This window comes from Canis aureus, chromosome 6 (genome assembly GCF_053574225.1).
Source record: "Canis aureus isolate CA01 chromosome 6, VMU_Caureus_v.1.0, whole genome shotgun sequence".
NCBI classification, from domain to species: domain Eukaryota; kingdom Metazoa; phylum Chordata; class Mammalia; order Carnivora; family Canidae; genus Canis; species Canis aureus.
In genome coordinates, this window is record NC_135616.1 from 53,697,974 (window position 1) to 53,721,134 (window position 23,161).

Below are 23,161 nucleotides of genomic sequence, written 5' to 3' on the forward strand. Positions count from 1 at the left end.
TTTCTTCTTTTTTTTTTTTTTAAGATTTATTTTTTTTTGATAGCATGAGCTCAGGGAGGGGTAGAGGGAGAATCTCAAGTAGACTCCCCTCTGAGCTCTATGTGGGTCTCATGATCCCAAGATCATGACCTGAGCTGAAATCAGGGTTTGGTTGCTTAACCAACTGAGCCACCTATCATCCTTTCACTTGGATTTCTGATAGATATTGTCCAGACCATAACATTTTCCCCCGATACACAACACCCATGCAGCCCTGCTTCTTCCCTTATCTTACCATCTTAGGTAATGGCATTATCATTCACCCATTTGCTCAGGTTAAAATCTAGAACTTTCTTCCTTAATTTTTATTGTACATACAGCCTAATCTATCAGCAAATTACCTTACCCCTATTTTCCGAATATATTCCTACACTGAGTACTTGTCTACTATCTGTTACTTTTCATTTGAACTATCCTAGTAGATCCTTAAAGATCTTATTTTCCACTCTTGTTCCTCCTTTTCCATCACCTCCATCCAAAAGAGGACTCTTCTGATCAAATTTATTGCTCGGGTGTTACCACTTAATAGGCGTTCCCAAATCATCCTGCTGTGGTAGGCATACCTATCACAACCATCACCTCTGCCAGTCATTTTCCTTGTAACCACTGAGTGCTCTTTATAGTATTTTTATATGTAAACAAGCTAAAACTAAGCATCTAGAAGAAAATTGTAGAAGGAAATCTTTAAATTCAGGTCAACAGAGATGTTCTTGGATAAGACACAAAAAGCATGACTTAGGAAAAAAAAATATGTCAGTTGGACTAGAGGGCAGCCCTGGTGGCTTAGCGGTTTAGCGCCGCCTTCAGCCCAGGGCGTGATCCTGGAGACCTGGGATCAAGTCCCACGTCAGGCTCCCTGCATGGAGCCTGCTTCTCCCTTTGCCTGTGTCTCTGCCTCTGTCTCTCTCTCTCTCTCTGTGTGTCTCTCATGAATAAATCAATAAAATCTTTAAAAAAAAAATTTGAGGCGATGAAAAAATACGTCCACAAAAATTTAATACATCTGACCAAGAACATGTCCTGGAATATATTTTTTAAAAAAAGAACAAACAAAAGACTCTTATCACTAACAATAGGATACATTGCCCAACAAAATGATTTGAACATTCACTTCACAAAACGAGATAGACAGGTGGCCAGTAAGCTCATGAAATGATGTTCACGATCTTTAATTACCAGGGAAAGCAAATTGAGACCACAGTGAGATTTTGTTGCACTTCCAAAATTTAAAGGGCTAGGGATACCAAATATTGGTAAGGGTATAAAGTAGCTAGCACCCTTATATATTAACTGGTGCGGCTGTAAAACCTTGTAATCACTTTGGAAAACAGTTTGGCAGTGTTTTAATAAAGTGGAAAGATATACCTACCACATGACTAAGCAGTTCCACTTCTAAATATTTATCCAAGAGAAATGAAAACATATGCATTTACATAAAGACTTAGGCACAAAAGTCCATGACTATTTATTCAGAGTTAAAAATGAAACATGCATTTGCACAAAGTCTTAGGCACGAATGTCCATAGCTATTTATTCGTGGTTAAAAAAAACTAGAAGCAGTCTACATGTCCATCCACAAATGATGCAGTGTGCCTATGATGGAATACTGTCCAGCAATGGAATAAAACAGATTTCTGATAGACACCTCAAAACTGTTATCCTCAGCATGAGAAGCCAGATACAAAAAATATAATTTGAAGTATTCATATGTATTGAAATTCTAGGAAAGATAAAACTACTCTCTGTTGCCAGAAGTAGACTAACAGTTGTTTGGGGTTAGGGGTACTGGCAGATAAGACCACACTGTTAGTAAATGATAGACCGGATCATATATATATATTTTTTATGTTTAGTCCAGTGTTTTCATCATACTACTATTTTCTTATTTGTAAGGATTCTGACTGGTTATGTGACTTTTCAGGTTTCTTCATCATACTAGCCATTAAAATCAGTATCTTTAAAACAAAAAAAAATTTTTTTTTAGTTCCTTAACATTTCAGCCCTTCAAGTGCTCTTTTTTATTCTGCTTATTTTGTGTAGTTGCTGGCAGTGATTGTAGTTGTTTTAAAACATATCAATTAGAAAGTAGATCATTAAAACTCAGTCTCTCAAGCAATATCCCACATTCTACTATGGGTTATAGTATGCATTTCTAGATCTTTTAGTGAAAAGATTATGAATTTTTCCTCCTTTAAAGTGTCAGCAGTAGTAGTGTTTCCACCTTCTTCACTTAACACCTCTGGCTGGCTGTTTTTGCCCTGTAAATGCACCTTTGTCTTCTCAGGGCTCACACGACACTGTTGTTGATCTTTATGGATTTTTCTCCCTTAGGCATTCCATCTCTAACAGTTGCTGCTCTGAAAAACATTCATGTTCTAGATTTCTTTCATGTCAAATTTAGATTTTGAAATTCGTGTTATGACAGCTTCTAATTTTATTCAACAAATGCTATATGAGCAATAATGTCTACCACAAAAATAGGTATATGGCCTAGATTAATTTTTCTCGTCTAAGTTTTATGAATTCTCTAAATTTATTATTTTCCTTATGTTGCTACTTGTTTGCATTTTATTAGGTATGCTTTATCAGAAACACTAGTGGCATTTTGCAGAATTTTTCCTTCCTTCTTCATGTCTGTGGTATCCATTGTTGGATGGAAATAGATCTGTCATAGTCATCTGATAATTTATCATAATGTTTCAGCATCCTCCTCCAGACCGACAGACAGTACCTGGAAGACCAGGCCCTTTCCCCCCCAAGCAGCAAGTACCGGATGAAGATGAAATATGGAAGCAAAGAAGACGACAGCAGTCAGAACTTTCTGCAGCAGTGGAACGCGCTCGAAAGCGGCGTGAAGAGGAAGAGAGAAGAATGGAAGAACAAAGGAAGGCAGCATGTGCAGAGAAGCTGAAACGATTGGATGAAAAACTTGGCATAGTGGACAAACAGCCATCTCCAGAGGAGATTAGAGAAAGGGAACGAGAAAAAGAACGAGAGCGTGAGAAAGAACTTGAAAGAGAACAGGAACGGGAACGAGAGAAGGAGAGGGAAAAAGAAAGGGAGAGGCAACAAGAAAAGGAGAAAGAACTGGAGAGAGAGCAGGAAAAACAGAGAGAACTGGAAAAGGAAAGAAAGCAAGAAAAAGAGAAAGAACTAGAACAACAGCAGGAAAAGGAAAAAGAACTGCAAAAGATCAAGGAACAGGAAAAGGAATGTGAGTTGGAGAAGAAAGAAAGGGAAAAAGTGGAGGAAAAAATCGAACACAAAGAACCTACATTAGAGCCTATGGTAGAAAAACCAGAAAGTGAAACCAACTGTAATAAAGGTATGAGAGTCCTGTTTGTTCTTACTTTACCTTATAAAGGCTTCATAATACTTCTCTGGTGTATCTGTTTGTGTATTTTAATATATGTATATAATCCAGATGTGAGTAATTGAGGGTTGTTTTTTTGTGTTTAAGATTGATTTTATTATTTATTTAAAAAGACAGAGATTGAGCCTGCACACGTGTGAAGGGGTGGGGGCAGATGGAAAGGGAGATAGAGAATCTCAAGCAGATTCTCCACGGAGTGCCCAGTCCAACGGTGGGGTGGATCCCAGGACCCTGAGATCATGACCTGAGCTAAAGTCAAGAGTCAGACACTTGACCAACAGAGCTACCCAGGTGCCCAAATTGAGGTTAAAAAAAAAAAAAAAAAAAGTTGAATTTCATTGGATATTTTAATATACTTTTTTCCAATAATTTTTATTTTGATAAAATACACGTAATATGAAATTTAGCATCTTAATCATTTTTAGTAGGTGTACAGTATCAAATACATTTATAATGTGCAATCATTACCATTGTCCATCTCTAGAACTCTTTCCATCCCATAAAACTGAATCTCTGTCTTACTAAACAGTAGTTCCCTATTCTCCCCTCTCCTCAGCCCCTGGCCACCACTATTCTAATTTCTTTCTCTGATTTTGACCGTTCTCAGTGCCTCGTACAATGTTTATCTTTTTTGTGACTGGCTTATTTCATTTAGTATAATGTCTTCAAAGTTCTTTTCATATTGCAGAATTTTCATCCTTTTTTAGGCTAATAATCTATATATAAAACCAGTTTGCTTATCTTTGTTGATAGGCACTTGGGTTGATTCCATATTTTACCTATTTTGAGTAATGCTTTTGTGAATGTGAGTATACAGATATCTTGTTGAGACCTTGCTTTCATTTCTTTGATTACATACTCAGAGACGGGATTTTCGGATTACATGGCAATTCTATTTTTAATTTTTTGAGGAACCACCATACTGTTTTTCACAGCAGCTTTACCATTTTACATTTCCACCTACAGTACACAAGGGTCTAATCTCCCCACATCCTCACCAACGTTTGTTATTTTCTATGGGTTTTTTGATAGTAGCCTTCCTATTAAGTGTAAAGTGATATCTCACTGTAGCTTTGATGTACATTTTGCTGATGATTAGTGGTGTTGAGAATTATTGTGGTTTTTGGCCATTTATGTATCTTTGGAGAAAAGTCTGAATCCTTTGTTCATTTTTTTAATCAGACTGTTAAGTTTTAGGAGTTGGCTATATATCCTAGATGTTAATCCCTTACCAGATACATAATCTGTCAATTTTGTCTCTTTACGTAGGTTGCCTTTTAACTGTGGATATCCTATTCATACACAAAACTTTTAAGTTTTCATGAAATCATTCTAGTTTTTGTTGCCTCTGCCTTTGGTGTCAAATCCACGAAGTCATGGCCAAATCTAATATCTTGAAGCTTTTTTCTGTTTTCTTCTAAGAGTTTGATAGTTTTATGTCTTACATTTATATCATTTATTTATTTATTTATTTATTTATTTATTCATTCATTCATTCATTCATTCATTCATTCAATCTTTTACCTATTTAGAGTTGTGTTATACATTGTGTTAGGTAAGGGTCCAGCTTCATTCTTTTGCATGTGGACATTCAGAATTGTTGGAAATACTATTGTTTTCCCCTATTGAATGGTCTTTAGCAGCCTCTCCTAAAACTAAAATCATTCTACCATGTATGCGATGGTTTATCTTTTTATTTTTATTTATTTATTTATTTATTTTAAAAAAATATTTATTTATTCATGAGAGACACAGATTGAGAGGAGAGGCAGAGACACGGGCAGAGGGAGAAGCAGGCTCCCCGCAGGGAGCCCCGTGTAGGACTTGATCCCAGATCCGGGGATCACCACCTGAGCCAAAGGCAGGCGCCCAACCGCTGAACCACCCAGGCGTCCCTATACGATGGTTTATTTTGGGGTCTTGATTCTATACCAGTGATCTATCTGCCTGACTTTATGTTGGTGTCATACTGTTTTTATTACTGTAGCTTTGCCATATGTTTTTATTTTTTATCTTTTGAAAGATTTGATTTATTCATGAGAGAGAGAGGGGGGCAGAGACACAGGCAGAGGGAGAAGCAGGCTCCATGCTGGGAGCCTGATGTGGGACTCGATCCTGGGACTCCATGATCACGCCCGGGGCTGAAGGCAGAAGCTAAACTGCAGAGCCACCCAAGGATCCCCTTGCCATATGTTTTTATATCCAGATATTTGAGTCCTCCATCTTTGTTACTTTCTTTCCATGAAGGTTTTGGCTATTCTGGGTCCCCCTGAGAGTCCATATGAATTTTAAGATGGATGTTTCTATTTCTGTAAAGAAAGCAATTGAGATTTTGATAGGGGTTGCATAAGTATAAGTTGCTTTGAGGTAGTATTCATAATGTTAGCAATATTAAGTTTTCTGTTCTGTAAACATGGGATGTGTTTCCATTTATGTCTTCCTTAATTTCTTCCAGCAATATTTTGTAGGTATAAGGCTTTTCCTCTTTGGTTAATTCTTAAGTATTTTAGGGGCACCTGGCTTGCTCACTTTGGGGAGTGTGTAGCTCTTGATTTAAGGGCCATGAATTCAAGCCTCATATTGGGTGTAGAGATTACTTAAATAAAAACTTTTTAAAAATTCTTAAGCATTTTATTCTTGTTGGTCCTGTTGTAAATGGAATTGTTTTTGTAATTTCCTTTTTTAGATCATTATTGGTATACTAGAGATGCAGGTGATGTGAGCAGATGATACAATCTTATATAGAGTAATATACTATATAGATTTATACCATAAATCTCAAGGGATCCAGAATAGCTAAAACCATCTTGAAATAAAGTAACAAAGATGGAGGACTCCCACATTGGGATTTAAACTACAAAGTTTGTTTTTAGGAATTTGTTCATTTCATCTTGGCTTTCCTATTTATTTGTTGGTATACAGTTATCCATAATATTCTCATAATCATTTTTATTTCTGTAGAATTAGTGGTAATGTCCCAATTTCTATTTCTGATTTTAGTAGTTTCAGTCTTTTCTTTTTTTGCCTTAGATGACCTACCTAGTTAAAGTTATGTCAATTTTGTTGATCTTTTCAAAGAACCCACTTTTAGCTGCATTAATTTTCTCTATTTTTGTATCTCTGTATTGATCTTTTTTGCCTTTCTGCCAGTAACCTTGGGTTTACTTTGTTCCTAATCTCTTTTCTTATGTTGTAACACTGGGTTTGGATTGGAGATCTTTCTTTTTAATGTAAACATTTATAGCTATAAATCCCACCCCCTCTTTGTATTTCTTTTGCTGCATCCTATAAATTTGGGGATGTTGTATTTTTGTTTTCATTCATCTCGAGTATTTTCTAATTTCCCTTGTCATTTATTCTTTGATCTCTTAGTTAAGAGTTTCGTTTAATTTCCATAGATTCGTGAATTTTCCTGTTTCACTCTCCCCTTCCCCCCATTTTTTTTTAAGATTTTATTTATTTATTCATGAGAGACACAAAGAGAGGCAGAGAAACAGGCAGAGGGTAGGCTCCATGCAGGGAGCCCAAGGTGGGACTCGATCCCGGGTCTCCAGATCATGCCCTGAGCCACCCAGGCTCACTTATCTTTTTTGATTTCTAACTTCATCCCATCATGGTCAGAGAAAATATTTCATATGAGATTTATCTTTTTAAATCAATTGAGCATTGATATTGTGGCCTAACATACAGTCTGTCTTGGAAAATATCTTATGTGCACTTAAGAAGAATGTGTTGTTTATTGTATTTAGTCCTTTGTTTCCTCACTTACCTTCTGTCTAGTTGTTCTATCCATTATTGAGAATAAGGTATTGAAGTGTCAAACTATAAAAGTAGAACAGTCTTTCCCTTCATCTCTGTCAGTATTTTGCTTCATATATTTTGATGGTCTGTTCTTGACACATACCTTAAATATGTGTAAATAGGGGCACCTGGGCGCCTCAGTGGTTGTCTGCCTTCAGTTCGTGTCATGATCCCAGGGTCCTGAGATCAAGTCCTGAATACTCCTCCCTCTGCCTTTGTCTCTGGGTGTTCTCTCTCTCTCTCTCTCTCTCTCTCTCTCTCTCTCGAGTAAAAATATAAACTTTTTTTTTTAAATTAAAAATAAATGTGTAAATATTTATAATGGCTATATCTTGCTGCGCTGAACCTTTTATTAGTATATAATGTCCTCCTTTGTCTCTTGTAAAACTTTCAATACAAAGCCTTGCTTGTCTGATATTAGCGTAGCTGATTTGGTGTGTTGCTCTCTCGGTTTCTATTGTTAATGAAGTATCTGTTCATCTTTTCAATTTCAGTGTGTGTCTTTGGGATCTTAAATGTGATTCTTGGAGATAACGTAGTTGGATCACATGTTTTTATCAATTTGGGACTGTCTTTGTTTTTTGATTGGAATCTAGTTCAATTTATTTAAGTGTTGATTAGAAGGGATTTATTTCTGACATTTTGGTATTTGGTTCTTATATGCCTTATATCCATTTGTTCCCCTCGTTTCCTGCATTACTGCCTTCTGTGTTTAGTTGATTTTTTTTTTTAACGTTGAATCATGTTACATTCTTTTCTCATTTCCTTTTGCTTCAATTCTGTATCTACTTTTCTTTGTTTTTACAACGGGATTACATAAGCATCCAAAAGTTGTAACACTGAATTTATATAATCTTAACTTCGATAATATACAAAAACTTGTTCTTTTTCCTTTAACAGTTCCATTTGTATTCCTTTTGGTTGTTGTCACAGAATTACATCTTTTTACTTCGTATCCCCAGAAACAAATAATTATTTTAAATGCATTAGTTTCTTAAATCATGTGGAAAACCGTGTAGACTTACAAACCAAAGCATTGTGTTACTAGCTTTTAGACTAATGATTACTTTAAGAAAAGTATTCATTTCTTAAATCATGTGGACATAACGTCTATATGTATTTGCCTTTATTAAGATCATTATTTTGTCATGCAGTTTTGGTTTACTGTGTGCGATCCTTTCCTTTTTTACCCTGCAGGACTCCCTTGAGCATTTGTAGGAGGGCAGGCCTTGTGGTAATGAACTCTTTCATAGCTTTTATCTGTAAATATTTCAAATCTTTCAGTTTCTCCCTCATTTTTGAAGAGCAGTTTTGCCAGAGAAAGGATTTCTTGGTTGATAACTTTTTTTCTTTTAATATTTTGTGATGATTTGTAACCTGTAATCTTTCTGATGAGAAATCTGATTGTTTTACTTGAGAATTCCTTGTATGTTACCTCCTTGGTGCTAACCTTCTAGTTTCAAGATTCTCTCTTTGTCTTTTTAAAGTTTGATTATAATGTGTCTCAGTTCTTAGAGCTTCTTAGAAGTTATATTCACGTTATCATCAAATTTGAGATGATTTTGGTCATTAATTTCTTCAAATAGTCCCTCTGTCCTTTGTCTCTCTCCTTCTGGACTCCCTCAGTGTGTACATTTGTTCTGTTGATCTTGTTTTATAGATACCTAAAGCTCTGTTTTTGTTATTGTTGTTGTTCTGTTCCTCAGACTTAATAATTTCCATCGTCCTATCTTCAGGTTTGCGAGTTCTCTGTTCTCCTTGCTCCAACGTGGGTTTAAATGTTAACCAGGTGGACACCTGGGTAGTTCAGTTGGTTAGGCATCTGACTCTTAGTTTCAGCTCAGGTCATGATTTCATGGGTTGTGGGATCCAGCCCAGCATCAGGTTTCAGCTCGTGCGGGGGCGGGGGTCTACTTGAGGATTCTCTCCTGTTGCCACTCCCTTTTTTTAAAAAATTTTTTATTTACTTATGATAGTCACACACACACACACACACAGAGGCAGAGACACAGGCAGAGGGAGAAGCAGGCTCCATGCACCAGGAGCCCGATGTGGGATTCGATCTGGGGTCTCCAGGTTTGCGCCCTGGGCCAAAGGCAGGCGCTAAACCGCTGCTCCACCCAGGGATCCCCTGCCACTCCTAATACACGTACACCCACTCACTCAGGCGCTCTCTCTTTCTGGTAAATCTTTTAAAAAATACATGAGGTGGGGGCTGTGTAGCTGGTACTGTGCTAAGAACTCTAATTGATATTAACTGCAGTTTTATCCTCCAAGCCTTCCCTTGAAAGTTGCACGCCTTTAATAGACTCTGGAGTTGAGTAATTAGATCAGACAGATTGTGTCAGTGCAGTTTTGTTGTCTGGGTTGGGAAAGAGATGCTTGGTGTTTTCTTCTCCGCTGTCATCTCCAGATCCTGTGTCTTATATAAAAGGGTGTGAAGACAACATTTGCACTATAAAACATGCACTAGAGCCATTTTTTCTTATTTTATATTAACAATAAAGGGTGTTGAAAGAAACAAGTTACTGGGTTTGGGGAAGGATAATTGTGGAGTTATTCTGCAAGGAAACAAAGTCTCTCTTGTGTTTCTTAAAGTTGTTAGATGAACTTCAGTTCTGTTTTGTCTGCAAAATTGTGTTGGTTTCGTAGTCACATATACTCATTCTTCTACTCTTTTCTGATTCTAAGACATTTAAGTTTTCATTTGTATACCTATATTAATACTTCCAAAACTTTAGTTGAATAGAGCTTAATGGAAATTTTGGGATTGTTATAAATAAATGACTACATCCAGTTCATGATTTCAGATTTGTTTTTCTGCCTGTTTAAATATAAAAGCTTTCAAAGTGTAGTTGATATGCTTACCAGACTGTAATTATTCTTTAAAAAATTTTTTTTTGGCTGTAATCAACGGTTTTATTTTTCTCCTCATTGGCTTATAAACTAATTAGCAGAATTAAAATATAGTGTTAAACCTTGCTCTGAAGTGTGGTAAAGCTCATTCTTAATGAACAGCTTAACAGTGACTTAAAATAGAAATAGGTCAATTTCACTATTTTCTGATATAGAAATACTGAAACTTTGTTTTTATCTCAAAACCTATGGTCTTTCTACAAGACCCTGCTGCTTGAAATATATAGCTATTTAAAATTTTCCTTTAATTTTTTATTTATACGTAGGGTTGTCATCAAATTTGGCTCTTAACGTAACCATGAAAGGAGTGATACTTTAACTTTTTTTAGTGAGATAAGGCCCAGCCAGATTTAATAAATTTTCATATTAATGTATATAGAGATAATTTGATATTGATAATGGGCTTATATTATAAACACAGATTGCTGATAATACTAAAAAAGTAAAGTTTTTCACTATAGGGATGAAAAATGGGGCACTTGGGTGATGCTCAATCAGTTAAGTGTCTGCCTTGGGACTCAGGTCATGATCTCAGGGTCCTGGGATCAAGCAAACCCTGAGTCTGGCTCAGCGCTGCATGAGAAATCTGCTTGAGATAAAATCTTTAAAAAACAAAAAAAAGGGACACATGGGTGGCTCAGTGGTTGGGCATCTGCCTTTGGCTCAGTACCTAATCCCAGGGTCCGGGATTGAGTCCCACATCGGGCTCCTTGCAGGGAGCCGGCTTCTTTCTCTGCCTTTCTCTCTGTGTCTCTCATGAATAAATAAATAAAATCTTAAAAAAGAAAGAAAGAAAGAAATCTGCTTAAGGATCTGTCTCTCCCTCTGCCCTTTACCCTTCTCATGCACACACTCTCTTAAATAAATAAATAAATAAATAAATAAATAAATAAATAATTTTTAAAAAGTGAAAAAATGGGGCAGCCTGGATGGCTCAGCGGTTTAGCGCCACCTTCAGCCCAGGGCATGATCCTGGAGACCCAGAATCGAGTACCACGTCGGGCTCCTGCGTGGAGCCTGCTTCTCCCTCTGCCTGTGTCTCTGCCTCTCTCTCTCTCATAAATAAATAAAATCTTTAAAAAAAAAATGAAAAACTTTGGCATACTTTAATATCCATGGATGCTAAGAACAACATTAGGGAATCTCATTAATAGATAATGAGAAGGGACTATAGATTAGAAATAAGGAAATTCATATTTATTAGGTCCTTGTTCTGCCAATGAATACACAGTATTCACCCCAACTGATTAGTTTGTCAGTGGAGACTATTATTTAGTCTATTATTTAGACTATTATTAGTTTGTCAGTGGACAAATTATTTAGCTTTTTTTTTTTTAAAGATTTTATTTGTTTATGATAGACATAGAGAGAGAGAGAGGCAAAGACACAGGCAGAGGGAGAAGCAGGCTCCATGCCGGGAGCCCGACGTGGGACTCGATCCCAGGACTCCAGGATCGCGCCCTGGGCCAAAGTCAGGCGCTATACTGCTGAGCCACCCAGGGATCCCCTAGCTTTTCTTTTTAATCATTATTTCATGGTGCTTTTATTTTCATTCACATCTTGTATGTTTTTTGATGGCAGTTTAACTTTAGTTAGGTTTATCAGCATGATGTACCCTTTTGATTTTTTTTTTTTTTAAGATTCCATTTATTCATTCATGAGAGAGAGAGAGAGGCAGAGACACAGGGCAGAGGGAGAAGCAGTCTCCATGCAGGGAGCCCGATATGGGACTCAATCCCATGACTCCGGGATCACGTCCTGGGCCGAAGGCAAGCACTAAACCACTGAGCCACCCAGGGATCCCCTACCCTTTTGATTTTTAAGTGTTACACATACTGGCTTTTTTCTTTCCAATATTTTACTTTCCTATTTATAGCATTCTTTTTTTTTAAAAGATTTTTAAAATTATTTATTCATGACAGAGAGATAAAGAGACACAGGCAGAGGGAGAAGCAGGCTCCATGCAGGGAACCCGGCGCAGAACTCAATCCCTGGTCTCCAGGATCACACCCCGGGCCAAAGGCGGCGCTAAACTGCTGGGCCGCCAGGGCTGCCCTTTATAGCATTCTTAATAATGAATGTAATGCCAGTGAGAAAATGTGGTTTTTACATTGACAAAATAAATTTCCTTTTAAAATTCATCCCTAGTTCCCTGAGAAAATAATTTATAATAAGGTTGGCATTGTAATTGGGACAAGTGACATTCTCTAGAACAAATATGGCTGTGGTTTTCTTTAGGATGAACAATTGTTATTTAGTTAGTAAATCCGTGTATATAGTTCTTTTTGGCATCATTCTTCATATTCTTTACGTAGAATAATTTATATGTTTGAAGATAGCTGGTGATCAATGTTGTTAGACTTTTATTCGTTGGTTTTCTTAATAGTCTCTTGATCAAAAAGCAGACTGTTGTGTTATATTTTACGTTTAGGCTATTTGTGTTTTTACATAAGTCCTAGTGAACCACAGGTAAATACTGACAGGATTAATATTTATTGCAACATTGGGAAATAGATAGTATTTGAAGTGTTTTATTATCCTAAAATATCAAAAATTTTTTGCTTGGTGTAAAGCATTTGGACATGTGATCTCTATCTTAAGAATCTAGCTTTGAGGAACTCTAAGGTTTTGTTAATTTAATGTTAACTTCATTGATAGTTACCAGTATTAGCATACAGAACATTTTTGGGGGATGTTATGGATGCTTATATCAATCCAATAACTTTATGCCGGTGCACACGTCATGTATGTGATGTGTCATAGATGAATAACATTATTATTCACCTTTTGTTTTGGACAGAGGATGACCCAGTTTTCACTAGACAAGACAGCAATCGTAGTGAAAAAGAGACCACACAAGTGGCACATGAAACAGAGCCAGAATCAGGGTCTCAGCCTCGACCTGCTGTATTATCAGGTTATTTTAAACAGTTTCAGAAGTCTTTACCACCTCGATTCCAGCGACAGCAGGTAATAGTAAAAACATTTTATCATGTATATGTGATTGAAAAGGTTTATTGTTCAGAGTAGTCTGAGAGGTATTTTGACATGAAACCTAAAAGCACACAAATTTTCCCTGAAATTCTTTCCCCTTTAAATAAAAGTTTATTGATCATAGGTTTTACCATAAACTTCTGTGTCATTTTCCCCCCTCTGCCTCATTATAGGTAGCATCTTCCTTTCTGTGAAATGATTTCTACAGTATAATTTATGAGTAGTTAATTTAAGGCAAAATGTCATAACTTATCTTTTGTTCTTTTGTGTTACCACCTCTCACTGTTAAATGTCTTTTGAATTCTTTTCCCTGGAGGATTAAAAAAACCCTATTATTTTCTAATATGATTGATTATGTTATCACATGGAACTAAAATCTCAAGATGTGGGATCCTACTTTTCTAGGAACAGATGAAACAGCAGCAGTGGCAGCAGCAGCAGCAGCAAGGTGTACTTCCCCAGACAGTCCCTTCACAGCCATCCAGTGGTGCTGTCCCTCCTCCACCACACAGACCTCTCTACCAACCCATGCAGCCTCACCCTCAGCATTTGGCTTCTATGGGTTTTGATCCAAGGTGGCTCATGATGCAGTCCTACATGGATCCTCGAATGATATCAGGTAGACCTGCTATGGATATTCCACCCATTCATCCTGGTAAGTTAAAATTGATGTTGTTTCATGGCTCACTGGCAGTTATGCAAGATCAGAGGTTTTCATCTTCCATTTTTATTCCGTTAAGAGGTATAATTTAGTAAGCACTTAAGTAGGGTGGCTAGATATTTTCTTTTAAAGATTTTATTTATTTATTTGAGAGAGAAAGAGCACATGAGCACTAGTGGAGAGGGGGTGCAGAGGGAAAGGGAGAGAGACAAGCAGACACAACCCCCCCCCCCCCCCGCCCAGCAGGGAGCCTGATGTAGGGCTTGATCTCAGGACCCTGAGATCATGACCTCAGCTGAAGTTGGATGCTTAACTGAGTCAACCTAGGTGCCCCTAGATTTTTTTTAAGATGTTATTTATTTATTTTAGAGAGAGAGTGCTTGAGCAGGAGGGGGAAAGGGAGAGAGAATCTCAAGCAAATTTTCCACTGAGCACAGAGTGTGTGACACTGGGCTCAATCTTACTACCCTGAAATCAAGACCTGAGCAGAGACCAGATGTTTAACTGTGTCACCCAGGTGCCCCCAGGGGCCTAGATTTTATTTAAAAGATTTATTTTAGAGAGAGCATGCATGCACAAGCAAGGGGAGGGGTAGACCGTGAGGGAGAGAGAACCTCAAGTAGACTCGCCACTGAGCAAGGGAGCCCGATGTGGGGCTCAGTCTCATGAGCCTGAGATCATGACCTGAGCTGAAATCAAGAATCAGATGCTTAACTGACTGACACACTCAGGTGCTGCCAGGGTGTCTAGATTTTTAATTTAAAAATTCTGTAACTTTTGTCAGAGTACATAAATGCCAGACACTGTATGAACAGTATGATAAGACCAAAACACTAGTTATTTTCTGTATATAAATATTAAAAATGTTTGAGTCTGAAAACATTCTGTTATTTGCTAAGTTATTTTCATTCTTCTGTTTAAGCATTTGAATTTTGTCCTTATATTCTGTATTCTAGCTTTTCAATTTTCTCTGCTGTATACTTGAGTTTTCACATAGGTTAGCTGAAAAACAAATGAATTAGCAATCATGTATGGAGTCTATCAGAGTAAATCCAGATAATTCATTACCAAAATGAGGAAAATTTAGGAGTGATAAAAATATCAAGAATAATGTCTTAATTTTAAAATTTATACTGCAATTTTAGAATTTAAAACGCGTAATTAATAGCATTGATCAACTACTTAGACTATTAATAGAATATTCTGTAGGATATATTTCCTCTGGAAATCTATCACTGTTGGTGTAATCCTCATTATGTTTTTATTGAGACACATAGAGGCTTCATACATGTTACCTGACTTTTATAGGCATTGTATTTTTTTTCCTTTAAAGTAAAGATAGGCTACTGTTGTGGTTTGCTTAGTTTGCTTCTTCAATTCTTGAATCTATTTAATAGCAGCAATAAAAATCTCATTTATGGAAAAACTTGTACAGTTTTCATTTATCATTGCTTTATAGTTTAAGTATAAAGTTCTAAATAATAATAACCCAGATTCTATGTGTATGATTGTTTTTCCCATCTTTTTCTGATGTTCTGTATAGGAATGATTCCTCCTAAGCCATTAATGAGAAGAGAGCAGATGGAAGGATCTCCAAACAGTTCTGAGTCATTTGAGCATATTGCACGATCTGCAAGAGATCATGCAATCTCCCTCTCTGAACCTCGTGTAATGTGGGGATCAGATCCCTATCCTCATACTGAACCTCAGCAGGCCACTACTCCCAAAGCAACAGAAGAACCTGAAGATGCAAGGTAATTACAAAAATTGTTAATAGACCAAATTAATATTGTGGTAAAATGAAAACTGTGTAGCATTCCCTGAAGATCATTTTGATTTAGAATTGAGCCACAAATCTGATTTCCTTCCATTTGAGTGTATGCTCATTTTTGGACATGCTTTTTCTGTCATTTCTTTATTGATTAGAGCATTTTATCACGTATTTTTGTACACTGAATTAAATACTGAAATTCAACATTGGATGTAAAATTGGCCAGTTTCTACTGTTGATTAGATATTTGACATGTAGTCTAGCTTTAGGTGTTGATACATGTTTTCTACTAAGGAGAAGTGGTAGAGATTTGATTGTCCATACCTTGTGGAAGTCTTCTAATGCCAATATAAGGACAAATACTAATTTACAGAGATAATTCGAAGTAGCAAATGGTGACCTGTAATAATTTATAACCATAAACTTAGAACTTCTGCCCTTTCAAGGAGTGTATTTTGTAATGCTGATTCATTGGGGGAAGATAGACCTACTCTAGTGTACTCTTGGATTATAGGTAGAAATTAGTAGTCTTGATGGACTAAAAATTCCCATCAACATGGCCTAAACATCCTTTTTTCTTAAGGAATGAAGTTCATTTGTTTTTAATTGTGGCTTCTACCATCAGTGAAATTTTTTGTGTTCGGTTCAGTGTTGTTCTATAAGCATGGTGTTTTACAGCACATTTCTAGAATTTTTTCACTTTGTATGACTGACATTTTATCCCCACTGAGTAGTAAATAATTTTCCCATTCCTCCTAGTCCCTGGCATTCATCATTCTGCTTTATGTTTGGATGAGTTCGATTAAATTATATATCTCATATAAGTAGAATCCCATAGTACTTGTCCTGTGATTATTCATTTCACTTAGCATAATATTCTCATCCATCTGATGGTATATAACAGTATTTTCCCTTTTTTGATGGCTAAAGACTATTGTATGTATATACCATCTTTTCTTTTCTTTTTTCTTTTCTTAAGATCTCATTTATTTATTCATGAGAGAGAGAGAAGGGCAGAGACACAGGCAGAGGGAGAAGCAGGCTCCATGCAGGGAGCCTGATGCGGTACTCTATCCCGGCTCAACGGGATCACGCTCTGGGCCGAAGGCAACACTAAACCACTGAGCCACCCGGGCTGCCCACATTTTCTTAATCCATTCACCTGTCATTGGATATTTAGGGTTGTTTCCACCCCTTGGCTGTTATGTAATGCTGCCCTAAAGTTTTTAAGGAGGCATAAAGATTAGAATCCTCTAAATGGTTTTTATGATTAGGATCCATTTGTGTTTTATAATTAGATGGATTATTTTGCTGTACACTTGTGAGAAGGAGTTTGTTTTGGTAGTTACACCTCTGAATTCTTCATTATTTTAGGCCTGAAGCCCCACTGGATCAGGAGCAGATTACTACTGCTTATCCTGTAGAACAGAGTCAGTTAGAGGTTCATCCAAAAGCGGACTTTGTCAGAGAATCGAGTGAGATGGAAGTACAGAAGTTTTTAAGCAGATCTGTGGAAGACGTTAGACCTCGCCATACTGACACGGTCAGTCAGTCTGCCTGTTTTGATGTACCTGATCAAAAAACCGTATCCACTCCTCAGGAAGAGCGGATCTCAGCTGTAGAAAGTCAGCCTGCCCGGAAAAGAAGTGTTTCCCATGGTTCCAACCATACTCAAAAATCAGAGGAGCAAAGAAGTGATCCATCTGCAAGCATTCCTAAAGTAACCAGCAGATGCATGGATTCAAAGGAACCAGCAGAAAGAACAGAGGAAAAACCAAAGAAGGATGGCTTTATACGATCATCTGAAGGACCAAAACCTGAAAAACTATATAAATCTAAATCGGAAACTCGTTGGGGCCCAAGGCCAAGCTCCAACAGAAGAGAAGAAGGTAATGATAGGCCTGTGAGAAGATCAGGTCCCATTAAAAAACCTATACTTAGAGATATGAAAGAGGAACGAGAGCAGCGGAAAGAGAAAGAAGGAGAAAAGGGAGAAAAGGTCACCGAAAAAGTTGTCAAACCTGAAAAAACGGAAAAGAAAGATCCTATTCCTCCAGTCCCACCACCTGCAGCACCGGTTCAGCCACAGTCTGTTCCACTACCACCTCAACCAGAATTAGAGAAATTTCCTTCAACAGAAACTTCAGCCTTGGTTCTAAAGCCACCTCAAGATGCTGAGAAGCCCTCGGAACCTGTAAGTAGTGTTGAAGTAGAGCCTGTGGCTAAAACTGTAAACCAGCAAACCATCACAGCACCAACAGTCAAAGAAGAAAAACAACCTGAGAAACTCGGTAGCAAAGATCTTCTTTTAGAGAGGCCTCGACCAGATACAAGACCAGCAGTTAAAAAAGAATCTACTTTACCCCCCAGGACCTATTGGAAAGAAGCTAGAGATAGAGATTGGTTTCCAGATCAAGGATACAGGGGTCGAGGCCGGGGTGAATACTATTCAAGAGGCCGAAGCTATAGGGGTTCTTATGGAGGACGTGGCCGAGGTGGGAGAGGGCATACTCGAGATTATCCCCAATATAGAGACACTAAGCCACGGACAGAGCATGTGCCCTCAGGACCTCTTAGACAGCGAGAAGAAAGTGAAACACGAAGTGAGAGCTCTGATTTTGAAGTTGTTCCGAAAAGAAGACGACAGCGGGGTTCAGAGACTGACACGGACAGTGAAGTTCATGAAAGTGCAAGTGACAAAGATAGTTTAAGCAAAGGCAAACTTCCCAAAAGAGAGGAACGGTCTGAAAACAAAAAGCCTGTAAAGCCTCAGTCGTCTTTCAAGCCCGAAAATCATATCAGAATAGATAATAGACCTCTCGAAAAAGCTTATGTGAGGGATGATGATAAGTCTAAACCAGGCTTCCTTCCTAAAGGAGAGCCTACACGGCGAGGCAGAGGGGGGACATTCAGACGTGGGGGAAGGGATCCTGGAGGCAGGCCATCTCGCCCTTCCACCTTACGAAGACCTGCTTATCGGGACAATCAGTGGAACCCAAGGCAGGCAGAAGCTCCAAAACTAGACGATGGAGAGCCACCAAGAAGACACGAGCAGTTTATTCCTATACCAGCAGATAAACGACCTCCAAAATTTGAGCGAAAATTTGACCCAGCTAGAGAAAGGCCCCGACGACAACGTCCTACCCGACCACCGAGGCAAGACAAGCCGCCTCGATTTAGACGTCTCAGGGAGAGGGAGGCTGCTTCCAAAACCAACGAGGTGGCAGTGCCCGCAAATGGCACAGTTAATAATGTGGTTCAGGAACCAGTTAATCCTGCTGGGGATATTTCTGGGAACAAGACACCAGACTTATCTAACCAGAACTCTTCAGATCAGGCAAACGAAGAATGGGAAACAGCTTCAGAAAGCAGTGATTTCAATGAGAGGCGTGAAAGAGATGAAAAAAAAAATGCTGATTTGAATGCACAAGCAGTTACAAAGACTGGAGAGAATGCTTTACCTCCAAAAAGGGAAATAGCAAAGAGAAGTTTTTCTAGCCAGAGACCTGGTGTAGATCGCCAGAATCGGCGTGGCAACAGTGGTCCACCAAAATCCGGAAGGAATTTCTCAGGTCCTAGAAACGAAAGGAGAAGTGGTGGCCCACCATCAAAGACTGGGAAGCGAGGGTGAGTACTTTGTTTCAGTATACTTGCTTTCATACATGAACTGAGCAAAGGAGCCAGTCTGGATATAGGATCCAGACATTGTTCTTCCCTAATTTTTTTGTTTGTTCATTCTTGAAGTGTAAGGGTGCCTGAGCAGGAGAGGTTAATGGGTCTCAGAAGCTTTTGCCTCTTTCGTTAACATTTTCTAGAATTCTCTTAGGAATTTGTAGCTTTGGGAGAATCTGTACACCTAAAAGAGGGACCTGTAGAAGTGTCTTCCTTTTGGTAAGTCATCTTATTGATGATGAACAGCCCTTCTTTCTTTTTTGGTTTCTCTTTACAAAAAACTGGTGCTCATAGGTGTCTTCTGGGGCTTAAATGAATACATTTTAAGCATATGCTTTATTACTCTGTATTGGTTGCTAGGAAGTGAATATTGAACCTTAGGAATAAACTATATCTTCCTCTGGAGTTGCAAACTACAATAAATGATCCAGCTGGATAGAGGCACAGAACTGCCATTAAGGCCACCAGCAACATAAATATGTTGGATTTATTTTAAAATAATTTCTCTGTGCTAAGCTTGATCTGTTCTTTTAAATATTAAAATGCTGTTTATAGTAAATTATTAATTTCTTTAATATCAGGAAAAATTACAGTATCGGTATGCCTAGTTTTATTTATTCATTTATTGATTTGCCTAGTTTTAAATGTAGGTTCTGCTATTTACTGCCTTTATAAACCCTGCTTCCTCACCAGAAAAATAGGGAGAAAGTAATCATACTTTTAAAGATTGGTAAAGATTACAGACATGATATTTGTGAACTGTATTAACATACCTGATAAATAGTAAGCATCTGTTATTAGAGTGTGCCGTGGTTTTTTATCAAATTTCCAGGTTTGCAGCCTGAGCTGATAAAAAAATTTATCCAAATAATACTAATCTGCATTGGTTAGTTACAATACACTTAATATTTCAGGTTACTATACCTACCCATCAACAAAAATATTTCTGCTTTCTGATAACTCAGAAAAAAAATTTAGGGAAATGCGACCAGTTGTGTTTCCCGTACCTTAATAACACAGAATTAGAACCTCTCTTTATAGGGCCAAAAGAATTAGGATAGCATATATAGTTGCAATGTAGTTATTGACTGTAACTGAACTATTAGAGTTTTGAGTAATAATATTCAGGGGAAATCTTGATCTGGTTTTTGTGTAATGTAGATTTCAACAACTTAGCAAGACTTGTGACATGTTGACAATAACAACTTTGAACCTGCAGAAATAGCAGTTAGAGATTGTAATTAAAATAAATCTTTTGAAAGAGTCCCAGTTAGAAGAAATCATTTTATTCTTCAAATATTTGAGTTCATGCTTTGTGTCAAGTACTTGGGTAAGCTTTTATCTCAAGTGAAACTATTGGCTAAGATGAAAATGAATTAATTTGATAGGAAACAAAAACTATAGAAATACATTGGTTTGTGAAGTGAAGTATTTCCCTATTAAAGGTGGTTTTTTATATGCTTTTGTTAATTATAAATCTGATTGAACTTCTAAAAAAATGCTCATAGTGTTAACAGAATGCTTTTTAAATTTTTCATATGCTGTCCTGTTGTGGAGAAGATCCAACAGTGAATACTTTGAACTTGTTTGGATCATAGGAATTTTCTGCTATAAACCATGTTGATTGGTGTATACATACCATGATAGACACAGTAAGAACCTTCAGGGCACAGTTGGAATTCTGGAATTTAATTCCTGGAAAACATTCTTTCCACCTTCTTAATTGGAAAGCTCGGGTTTAGTGAAGTTGTACTCCATAAAAATCACTGAAGCTTATTAATTTGAGAGTCTTCTGTCCCATGGGTATTTTATCTTAGATTAAACTGTAGAAACTGCCAGTAATCATTTTTCTTTTGTTCAGTTATGTGGAGGTAGCAGTAACTCAACTTGTTGTTTTGCAGGCCATTTGATGACCAGTCTGCAGGCACAACTGTTGTTGATCCTGTTAATGGCAGTTCTGCACACCACCAGGAGGGAACACCTAATGGTACAGGACAAAAGAATGCCAAAGATTCCACAGGGAAAAAAAGAGAAGACCCCAAATCAGGCCCTAAAAAACCCAAAGAGAAAGTAGATGCACTATCACAGTTTGATCTCAACAATTATGCAAGTATGTCTTAGGTTCCTTTTATGCATATATTATCTGTCACATTTGAGTTGATACTAAAATAGAGAAAGAGGGGAAGAGGGAAAGAATTAGAACTACAAGATTGAGATAAAGGCTGATGATGAATCACTAATTAATAAAATGAACTAGTTTTTAGCAAAGCCTTGTGTGCTTGATCAAGTTCTTGTTAAAGATAATCTGCTGGATTTCATTTTTCTTCATAAAAAAGGAGAAAATTAACCACTCCACTTTGCCAAACAGATGTAGGAAAGCATTGAAGACTAAATGAGGTTGCTTAATTATATCTGTACATATGCTTTATCTTCTGTGCAAGAAATATTAATCTCAGTGACTTACACCCTTGATAAAATTGGTATCTAAGGCATGATAAATAGAGAATAATAGGATGGGAGGCAGTGTTGCTCTGGATAAATACTTTCAGAAAGCCATAAATAATTAGATACTAAATGCGAAGGATAACACAAGCAATAAGAAAATATTTGTTGAAGACATTAACGAGGGGGAAAAAAGAAAAAAGGAATATCTATGAGAAGGCATTTATACATGTAAAAATGCACTATTTGCCGTTCATTCAAATGAGACTTCAGCTGGAAATACTGTGTAAAATTGAGATTTACTAAGACCAGATAGTAGTAATGGCAAAGTTAGGTTAGGTACTGTTATTCCAGTATTGAAAACAAAGATGAGGATTTTCACCTAGTTAATGGTTATTTAAACTTGATTTGGGCCTAGGACCTTGGCATTATTATTTCTAGACCAGTAATTCTCAATGGGTGGTCCCCAGATCATCAGCCTCACCTAGAAAGTTGTGAGAAATGCAGAATGTTGACCCCTATCTCAGACCTAAATTCAGAAACTCGCAATCTATATCTTATAGAATTCTCCAGGTGATTTTAATGCACACAAATACTTGAGAACTGTTGTTCTAGAATACCATTTTAGGATTCACATGGGAAAGAAATAAACTTAGCTTAATTGCATGTTTAAGAGTTTTTAGTTAGTTTATGTAGAGCAGTGGTTCTCCACAGGAGTAATTTTGTACCCCAGGGAACATTTGGCAATCTCCGAAGACAGTTTTGATTGTCCTAGTGTGGGGCTGGGTGCTACTGACATATTAGATATAGGCCAGGGATGTTGCTTAACATCCTAGCGTGCACAGGATGGCCACCTCCGAATACTGGTAGTGTTGAGTTTGGAAAGCACTGATCTAGAGAGAAAAAAGTAGACACTTAGGAAGCTTGGGTGCCAACCTTGTGGCGGTCCGTAGAGAGAGAGGAGAGTCTAAACACACATTTGGAAAATGACAAATGAAGATTACAAAAAGTCTGCAAAACAGGCAGCCGGAGTGGCTCAGTGGTTTGGCGCCGCCTTCAGCCCAGGACGTGATCTTGGAGTCCTGGGATCGAGTCCCTGTTGGGCTCCCTGCATGGAGCCTGCTTCTCCCTCTGCCTGTGCCTCTGCCTCTCTCTGTCTCTGTGTGTTTCGTGAATGAATAAATAAAATTTTTATTTAAAAAGTCCACAAAACATAGCAGATATGTCTTCCCAAATAACTGTTTACCACTTTCCCTTCTTCCAGAGAATTCTTGGGGTAGAAAATTCCCAAAGTATTATATTATTGGATTAAGACGTAAAAGACGTAAAAAGGTTAAGAACTCCATATATAATTCTGAGTTGATGGTGGAAACTGAGCTATGCATTTTAAAAACTCATTAAGAATTACTCCTCTTTAGGTTGTTTTTCTAATACTTGTTAAGTAATTTATGTTTAGGCCAAATTGTTACAAAGCACCAGGCGTGTTGAAAAT

General features: G+C 37.5%; 1 protein-coding gene across 14 annotated transcripts in view; it reads left to right on the plus strand.

Annotated features, from left to right (window-relative positions):
* The window catches only part of PRRC2C (proline rich coiled-coil 2C), a 99,844-nt gene that overhangs the window by 44,735 nt on the left and 31,948 nt on the right, over positions 1 to 23,161 (plus strand). For all 14 annotated transcript variants that reach the window (XM_077901634.1, XM_077901633.1, XM_077901636.1 and 11 more), the window contains exons 12-17: positions 2,743 to 3,364; positions 12,930 to 13,099; positions 13,529 to 13,778; positions 15,328 to 15,538; positions 16,930 to 19,182; positions 21,129 to 21,337. In XM_077901634.1, the coding sequence (XP_077757760.1) occupies positions 2,743 to 3,364; positions 12,930 to 13,099; positions 13,529 to 13,778; positions 15,328 to 15,538; positions 16,930 to 19,182; positions 21,129 to 21,337 (3,715 nt within the window). The remainder of the gene's footprint in view (positions 1 to 2,742; positions 3,365 to 12,929; positions 13,100 to 13,528; positions 13,779 to 15,327; positions 15,539 to 16,929; positions 19,183 to 21,128; positions 21,338 to 23,161) is intronic.